Source organism: Borostomias antarcticus (assembly GCF_949987555.1).
Source record: "Borostomias antarcticus genome assembly, chromosome: 36".
NCBI classification, from domain to species: domain Eukaryota; kingdom Metazoa; phylum Chordata; class Actinopteri; order Stomiiformes; family Stomiidae; genus Borostomias; species Borostomias antarcticus.
In genome coordinates, this window is record NC_140269.1 from 1,110,566 (window position 1) to 1,120,565 (window position 10,000).

At 47.1% G+C, this 10,000-nt stretch overlaps 1 protein-coding gene across 1 annotated transcript in view; it reads left to right on the top strand.

The window, feature by feature from the left end:
• LOC311328004 (CUB and sushi domain-containing protein 3-like) overlaps positions 1-10,000 on the top strand; it is a gene marked incomplete at its 3' end in the record, with an annotated part of 605,137 nt that overhangs the window by 512,256 nt on the left and 82,881 nt on the right. The window contains 4 exon segments of the mRNA XM_084461116.1: positions 880-1,089; positions 1,441-1,629; positions 2,373-2,550; positions 6,847-6,992. Of these exon segments, the coding sequence (XP_084317242.1) occupies positions 880-1,089; positions 1,441-1,629; positions 2,373-2,550; positions 6,847-6,992 (723 nt within the window).

Here is a 10,000-nt window from a genome sequence, read left to right on the forward strand (position 1 = left end):
TGTGTTAGAAGTCTGTGTTAGAGGTCTGTGTTAGAGGTGTGTGTTAGAGGTGTGTGTTAGAGGTGTGTGTTAGAGGTGTGTGTTAGAGGTGTGTGTTAGAGGTGTGTGTTAGAGGTGTGTGTTAGAGGTGTGTGTTAGAGGTCTGTGTTAGAGGTGTGTGTTAGAGGTGTGTGTTAGAGGTGTGTGTTAGAGGTGTGTGTTAGAGGTGTGTGTTAGAGGTGTGTGTGTGAGGTCTGTGTTAGAGGTGTGTGTTAGAGGTGTGTGTTAGAGGTGTGTGTTAGAGGTGTGTGTTAGAGGTGTGTGTTAGAGGTGTGTGTTACAGGTGTGTGTTAGAGGTGTGTGTTAGAGGTGTGTGTTAGAGGTGTGTGTTAGAGGTGTGTGTTAGAGGTGTGTGTTAGAGGTGTGTGTTAGAGGTGTGTGTGTGAGGTCTGTGTTAGAGGTGTGTGTTAGAGGTGTGTGTTAGAGGTGTGTGTTAGAGGTGTGTGTTAGAGGTGTGTGTTAGAGGTGTGTGTTAGAGGTGTGTGTTAGAGGTGTGTGTTAGAGGTGTGTGTTAGCCTGGATCTAATTAAACCAGGAGAAGCTGGAGTTCACAGATCTGAAACTAGTATAGTCCAAACTAACTAAATCAAGCCTAAAACTGCTTTACTTTACAAGGTGATACGATTTTGTTTTGTTTACAAATGAGTTTGCTGTCTGTGTGTGTGTGTGTGTGTGTGTGTGTGTGTGTGTGTGTGTGTGAGCGTGCGTGCGTGTGTGCGTGCATGCTTGTATGTGTGTGTGTATGTGTGTGCGCGTGTGTGTGTGCATGCATGCGTGTCTGTGTGTGTGTGTGTGTGCGCACGTGCATGTTTGTGTGCGCGCGTGTGTCCCACCCCTCAGGCATCCACCTGCACTTCCTCAACTTCTCCACGGAGGCCATCCACGACTACCTAGAGATCCGCAGTGGGAACCTGGAGACGGGCTCGGTGATCGACCGCTTCAGCGGCCCACAGCTGCCCAAGCCCCTGTTCAGCACCACCCACCTCACCAGCTTCCTCTTCCACACCGACTACTCCCAGAACAAGCCCGGCTTCCACATCTCCTACCAGGGTAACTAGTCTATAGCACCAGCTACTAACTAGCTAACAAACTCCTAAGAGACGGGCCTAGTCTAGGCCTGGCCTCCCAACTACAACATGGCTTCTGCATGGTCTCTTCATGCTCATGCAAACGATCCACGTTCAGATCAGCTGTAAGGTTCGGCTCCTTCAAATAAAATGTCTTCTAAGTGTCGGTGATTCACAAGCTCTACTCAGTGTCAGCATGTTGTCAGTGTTCCCCAGTATCAAGGCTGATTGATTGATTGATTGATTGATTGATTGATTGATTGATTGATTGATTGATTGATTGATTGATTTATTGATTTATTGATTGATTTCTCTGTCAATTCCCTGCGCCAAGCCTACCAGCTCCAGAGCTGTCCCGACCCCCGGCCATTCCGGAACGGTATCGTGATAGGCGGTGACTTCAGCGTCGGACTGACCGTGTCGTTCGAGTGCCTGCCGGGGTATTCCCTCATCGGGGAGGCATCCCTCACCTGCCTACACGGAACTAGCCGCACCTGGAACCACCCCGTGCCGCGCTGCGAAGGTCGACACTACCACTGTCACTACATCAGCTTTAGCTTAGCAGTCTCACTGTCACTGCCAGTAGTACTACATTAAGCTTTAGCTTAGCAAGCTAGTGCTCACTCACTACTAGTTGTACTACATCAGCTTTAGCTTAGCGAGCTAGTGCTCACTCACTACCAGTAGTACTACATCAGCTTTAGCTTAGCAAGCTAGCACTCTCTCACTGTCACGGTCAGTAGTGCTACATCAGCTTTAGCTTATCGAGCTAGCTCTCTCACTGTCACGGTCAGTAGTGCTACATCAGCTTTAGCTTAGTGAGCTAGCACTCTCTCACTCACTACCAGTAGTACTACATCAGCTTTAGCTTAGCGAGCTAGTGCACTCTCAATGTCATTACCAGTAGTACTAAATTTGCTTTATCTTAGTGAACTAGCATGAACCACCCTGGCTTGTGCTGCGCTTGCAAGGCCAGCTTAATGGGTTAGCGATATAGGGATAGATAAGATAAGTTTCAAGCCCAGTTACTCGAATCTTGTATCCCGTACCCTCATCTTTGCATGGGGGTAACCTTGTCCCCTGGGCCCTTTAGCTCAGTCAGCTAACCCTGTCCACTGTTCTCTTAGCACTGTGTTGAGGCAACATCATAACAGACCAACTAACTTTGTCCCCTTTAGACTTTCACCAGCTAACCCTGGCACCTTCAGGGTTTCACCAGCTGACTTTAGCTCAACTAACAGCTAACCCTGTCCACTGTTCCTTCAGCCCTGTGTGGAGGCAACATCACGTCCATGAACGGGACCATCTACTCACCGGGCCACCCGGAAGAGTATCCCAACTTCCAGGACTGTGTCTGGAGTGTGCGGGTTCCTCCCGGCAATGGCATCTACATCAACTTCACCGTGCTCAGCACCGAGCCTATCTACGATTACATCACCGTCTGGTAGGTGATCTGCTAGTATTAGTCTACGATTACATCACCGTCTGGTAGGTGATCTGCTAGTATTAGTCTACGATTACATCACCGTCTGGTAGGTGGTCTGCTAGTATTAGTCTACGATTACATCACCGTCTGGTAGGTGGTCTGTTAGCATTAGTCTACGATTACATCACCGTCTGGTAGGTGGTCTGTTAGCATTAGTCTACGATTAGAACACCGTCTGGTAGATGGTATACTAGTACTAATCTATGATTACATCACCGTCTAGTAGGTGGCCTACTAGTCTACGATTACATCACAGTCTGGTAGGTGGTCTGCTAGTAATAGTCTACAATTACATCACAGTCTGGTAGGTGGTCTGCTAGTACTAGTCTATTATTACATCACCGTCTGGTAGGTGGTCTGCTAGTACTAGTCTATTATTACATCACAGTCTGGTAGGTGGTCTGCTAGTACTAGTCTATTATTACATCACCGTCTGGAAGGTGGTCTGCTAGTACTAGTCTACAATTACATCACAGTCTGGAAGGTGGTCTGCTAGTACTAGTCTACAATTACATCACAGTCTGGAAGGTGGTCTGCTAGTACTAGTCTACAATTACATCACAGTCTGGTAGGTGGTCTGCTAGTACTAGTCTATTATTACATCACAGTCTGGAAGGTGGTCTGCTAGTACTACTCTATTATTACATCACAGTCTGGTAGGTGGTCTGCTAGTACTACTCTATTATTACATCACAGTCTGGTAGGTGGTCTGCTAGTACTAGTCTATTATTACATCACAGTCTGGAAGGTGGTCTGCTAGTACTAGTCTATTATTACATCACCGTCTGGTAGGTGGTCTGCTAGTACTAGTCTATTATTACATCACAGTCTGGTAGGTGGTCTGCTAGTACTAGTCTATTATTACATCACCGTCTGGTAGGTGGTCTGCTAGTACTAGTCTATTATTACATCACAGTCTGGTAGGTGGTGTACTACCTCTGTAACACACACCTCTAACACACACCTCTAACACACACCTCTAACACACACCTCTAACACACACCTCTAACACACACCTCTAACACACACCTCTAACACACACCTCTAACACACACCTCTAACACACACCTCTAACACACACCTCTAACACACACCTCTAACACAGACCTCTAACACAGACCTCTAACACAGACCTCTAACACAGACCTCTAACACACACCTCTAACACACACCTCTAACACACACCTCTAACACACACCTCTAACACACACCTCTAACACACACCTCTAACACACACCTCTAACACACACCTCTAACACACACCTCTAACACACACCTCTAACACACACCTCTAACACACACCTCTAACACACACCTCTAACACACACCTCTAACACACACCTCTAACACAGACCTCTAACACAGACCTCTAACACACACCTCTAACACACACCTCTAACACACACCTCTAACACACACCTCTAACACACACCTCTAACACACACCTCTAACACACACCTCTAACACACACCTCTAACACACACCTCTAACACACACCTCTAACACACACCTCTAACACACACCTCTAACACACACCTCACACACACACCTCTAACACACACCTTTAACACACACCTCTAACACACACCTCTAACACACACCTCACACACACACCTCTAACACACACCTCTAACACACACCTCTAACACACACCTCTAACACACACCTCTAACACACACCTCTAACACACACCTCTAACACACACCTCTAACACACACCTCTAACACACACCTCTAACACACACCTCTAACACAGGTATACAGGCATACTGTAACTAGGACTAGTACTGCAGTATTACCTCATCACACTAGTGCCATTGTAGTATTAAACTAGCACCCCATGTAGCACAGTTGCCATAGCAGCCATCTATGACTTAGCCACTGCGTGGGAGCAGTTGTTTTTAACAAGTTCTCAGTCTGTTCTTCTACTACTACTGGAAGTTGAGGGGCTTCTACCACACCAAGATACGGGATTATGTTAAAGATTCTTAGGGTCAACAAATTCTGTTGTTGTTTTTTCTCTTTATTAAAAACGCCCAGTGGGTAGTTTGCCGATTAAACATTAGGAATCTTTCTGTTTTGCGTTGCGGCGCTGTGGTCTGTGGCGTAAAGTAGCATTCCTCCTCCTCCTTAACCTTCTCTCAGAGCAGACATGTAATTGGCTACGTTCCTTCTGCCGTAACCATGGTAGCTGAATTTTCCCATTTCTCAACTTTGTTTAAGGGGAGACCGGTTATACTACTACTCATCTATCTTTCAGCCATCCTTCACCCCCTCCCTCTCTCTCTCTCTCTCTCTCTCTCTGTCTCTCTCTCCTGCTCTCTCTCACTCTTTCTCTCTTTCTCTCTCTCCCCCACTCTCTCTCTCTGAACTGTAGATCTCACTGATGCCTGTCTCTCCGTCTGTCCCTGTAGAGGCAGAGAGAGAGAACCGAGAGAGAAGGAGAGTTCTCTGAATGATTGTCCTCTTCACTGGTTTGACACCGGGGCTTTGAAGCAAGAGAGGGAACGAGAGAACAGGAGAGGGGGGAAGCGAGTGAACGGAACGAGAGAACAGGAGAGGGGGGAAGCGAGTGAACGGAGCAGAGAAAAATGAACCACAATAATCAAAGTCCCCCTATGCAAGCTCAGATTCTAAGGGCTCTTTGTTAGAGAAGGTCCCGAGGGAAGGGTTATATATTAGCGTCTGTATGAGGCCGACGCCCCACCCAGTTCAATAATGCATCTTTAGAACAGGTGGAGGGCAGATTATTGCTCTTGTCCTCAGCAGTGGAATCCAGCAGAGCCTAATGGATCCGTCTGCTACTCTGGGGGTTTCAAAACACTTTCCCTAAGCTCCTAGATAGGTGTCAAGCTGAGGGCCGTACACTACACACACGCACCTACACACACACACACACACACACACACACCAAGTGCCGATGTGTCAGTGGTGTCAGGGATCATGCTGATTGGTGCAGGCCATTCATTAGGCCCCCCTGTGGAATGCTGGGAAGGACACACACAAACACACACAGATGCCTTAATTGGTCACACGCTGGGCTCCTCACACACATACAGGGCTTCTCCACGCTGGGCTCCTCACACACATACAGGGCTTCTCCACGCTGGGCTCCTCACACACATACAGGGCTTCTCCAGGCATGTTCATTTGCAGCGTTACGGTGTAGACTGGGAAGCTGGGTCTGTGGATGATTGATGATCGGTATCAACAGGAACTATCCCTGGACATCATTACATCATCATTACATCATCATTACATCATCATTACATCATCATTACATGTCGGAGTGTGTGTGATTTCTACTGGAGAGAGAGAGAGAGGGGATAGTAGATGAAGTGATGTGTGTGTGTGTGTGTGTGTGTGTGTGTGTGTGTGCGTAATGTGTGCGTGCGTGCGTACTGTACATGTGCGTGTGTAGAGCGGTCTCTGTGGTCGATGGCCGGTCTTTATTATGTATTGAGCTTGTCTATCAGCTCTTTCCTGACCTTCCTCCTGGGCAGCCTCCTTCATCGACCTCTTTCTACAACCCCGACAGCGCCAGACACACTCTCCTCTCTGCAGTCAACCCCGTCAGACACACTCTCCTCTCTGCAGTCAACCCCGTCAGACACACTCTGCTCTCTCCAGTCAACTCCACCACTGCAGTCCACCCCACATCTCTCCAGTCAACCCTACCACTCTCCAGTCAACTCCACCACTCTCTAGTCAACTCCACCACTCTCAAGTCAACCCCACCAGACACACTCTAATATCTCCAGTAAACTCCATCACTCTCCAGTCAACTCCACCATTCTATAGTCAACTCCACCACTCTCTAGTCAACTCCACCACTCTCTAGTCAACCCCACCAGACACAATCTAATCTCTCCAGTCAACTCCATCACTCTGTAGTCAACTCCACCACTCTCCATTCAACCTCACCACTCTCCAGTCAACTCCACCACTCTCCATTCAACCTCACCACTCTCCAGTCAACTCTACCACTCTCCAGTCAACTCCACCACTCTCCAGTCAACTCCACCACTCTCTAGTCAACTCCACCACTCTCCAGTCAACTCCACCACTCTCCAGTCAACCTCACCACTCTCCAGTCAACTCCACCACTCTGTAGTCAACTCCACCACTCTGTAGTCAACTCCACCACTCTGTAGTCAGCTCTACCACTCTCTGTTCAAGTACAACCAATCGACTTCTCTTGTTTCCGTTTCTATGTCCTTGCTTGAACCCTGACCCCCTGGTATTGTTTCGACAGGGATGGGCCGGATCAGAGCTCTCCTCAGATTGGTCAGTTCAGCGGGAACACGGCGCTGGAGTCCGTCTACAGCACGTCCAATCAGATCCTCATCAAGTTCCACAGTGACTTCAGTGGCAGTGGCTTTTTCGTGCTCAGTTACCATGGTAAGTTTGGTGGGTGGGGGGGTAGAGATAATGAGAGAGAGAGAACAGAGATTGTGATTTTTGCTTTGTTAATGTAAACATATGTTTCCCATGCCAATAAAGCCCTTTGAACTGAATGTAATTGAATTGAGAGAGGGAGAGCGAGAGAGAGAGAGAGCGAGAGAGAGAGAGCAAGACAGAGAGCGTGCGCCCATGCGAGAGAGAGAGAGATCAATTCGAGGGCAAACCCCTCCAGGATTCAGACAAGCATGGCAGCCAGCAGTCATTACCAACCCTAACCCCCTCAGCTTATCTTCATACTGAATTTATTCCTGTCATAGCAGCTGGAATTAATAATATCCCAGAGACTCTGGCTGCAGCTCCTGTAATAAGGCCAGGTCTGAGATCAGCTTTGGCTGTGACCACTGGGGAAGTGGAGGCTGAAGGTTCGGACCCCGAGAACCGAACAGATCTTCAGCCTGGTTCGTTAATAGTTTCCCCGTGGAGTAAGCTGTGGAAAGAGATGGCATTACAACAGCCTGCAGTCTGGCTGAATGACCTTCAACCCAGGTTCAAGGTCGCGGAGGTCAACAAGATGGGAGACATAGTTGCACTTTGCTAAACCCAAGAGTTTTCAAATGTATAATTAAGCAATAAACCATGGTTTATTGCTTTTATACAACAGTTACTACAGCTATTAGTGTAAAATAAACACACAGCAATATAAAATATTAACATTTATTCAAAACAAAGCATCACTCCCTCAATTCCGCCGAGCAAAATAGTTCCTCTAACAAAAGGGTTGCCAAGCAACAGAGGCGTTGGCGTCAAGCAGTTCGGCAGGCTACATTGTTGTGATTATATAACTATATACAGGCTAGAATACAGGCATTACAGGCTAGAATACAAGCAGGCTACAGTAGGCAGGCTACAGGCTAATGCAGGCTTTATACGGTACCTTGTACATTGTTACCTCCACCCCAGGGGCTTGCCCGATATGCATGAAACTCGGTGGAGGGGTGCAGCATGGGCCAAGGAGCTCACCATTAAATTTTGACCATGATTAATTCATAGGTGGCTCTACAGTACCCATATTACTGTAACTTCAGTGTAGCGGGGGATTTAGGTTTTAGTTTCCTCATAGGTTTCAGGTTCTTGGCGCCACTTGCAATACCGAGCTTGGCCACTACGCCAAAAACTGGTTGTTCCTGGTCATGGGGGCTTGCTTCATGCACCACTGAGCAACTTTCATTGGATTGAATGGGCCACCATCTTTGCATGCCTTATCCACTTCTTATAATACATCCATGATCCAGCCATGATCAGTTATCAATCAATCAATCAATCAATCAAAGCTTTATTTGTATAGCGCATTTCATACCCAGAGGCAACACAATGCGCTTTACAGAGAACAAGGGAGGTGGGCAGACATCCCACCCCTACATATTCCAGAGGGAAGCTAAAAAAACAGTAATCACCCGGGGGCCAGATAAGTGAGCTGTAAAAATTCTTCCATGACCCCTCTCAACAAGGCGATCGAGCAAGCTCCTGGAGTATGTTTGTCTACCGGCTAAGAACATTTATAAAGCAATAAATTACATTAAATTACATTTTCAGAGTAAGAGAGGCTAAAAACATCATAGGAGAGACATGGCAAACACTGGTGTGTGTCTGTGTGTGCGTGAATGTGCCTGGGCCCAGATAGAGGCAGGGGTCAGGGGTAGGGAGGGGGTAGGAATGGTAAACGGACCCGGGTTAGGGTGAGGGGAGGGGGATCTGAGCCCAGGACTGGTGTATGTCTGTGTGTGTGTTATGCTCGCGTCAACAGGCTGGTGTCCATTTACTTTTTCAGCTCGAGCCGGAAGGTACAGTAGAACGCTAGAGCCCGCCTACCATAATTTTTCCATCCGGCGGATGGAAAATTATGCTGCAGCAGTGTTATTATGTAAATCAGCAATATTTAAATTTCACCTTGCGCCTGACTACTGGCTGCAGTGTAGAGAGCGACAAACAAGCTGCTAAAGCTATTGCTGATTATTATGGTGTTTTGTGCGCACAATACCACTAAGTGCGTTGTTATCAACTTGCTAACAAAGGCTAGAGCTACTAGTTAGCTGTTGATAACGAGATCAGCTGTTGCAACTGGAACGCTCACCTCAGGAGTGACCATAGCAAGTTCCCACTCGCACCAAAGGGGTGGCTGTAGCTCAGTTGGTAGAGCGGGTCGTTCAGTGATCAAAGGGTCAGTGGTTCGAATCCCAGCTCCGACTGTCCACATGTCGAAGTGTCCTTGAGCGAGACACCTAACCCCAAATTGCTCCCAATGAGCAGGTTAGCACCTTGCATGGCAGCTACCGCCATTGGTGTGTGAATGTGTGTGTGAATGGGTGAATGAGAGGTCATTGTAAAGCGCTTTGAGTGCCGCTAAGATGGAAAAGCGCTATATAAGTGCAGTCCATTTACCATTTACCTCCCGAGACAAATGGAATGTATCATAACGTTATATTTCTCATTCATGTGGATAGTTGAAGCGATGCATTCTGTAGGCTACCTCAATAGAGTCCGCTAAATTACCATGTTTATTGCTTCATGTATACTATCTGTTAGTGTGAAGTGTGATGATTTCTGTACAGCCAAGATCGAACCCAGCATGGGCAAGTGAGCGTTAAGGCAATACTGCCAAGCAACACAGTGACACCTGTTATATAGACTAGTGTCTCAAATTGCATTTAAACGATAATGTAAACTTCAAGCATTCAAAGTAAACTGCAGACACTTTCAGGTGGATGAAAATAAAGTGTCTGCACATTAAAATGATTGACTTCATAGAAAACTATATCTCGCCTATAGACTATAGATTTAACATGTCATTGGCTGTATAACTCCCATCTCAAATGCATATCTTGTAAACTACTGTCTGCAGACTCTGAACCAGCCCACTCCTCCCTCCACTACTGCTCTGCTTGGCTGTTAATGAATGTGAATGGGAAGTCTTCACAAAACTAGCAACGTTTTGGAAATTGGAGAGG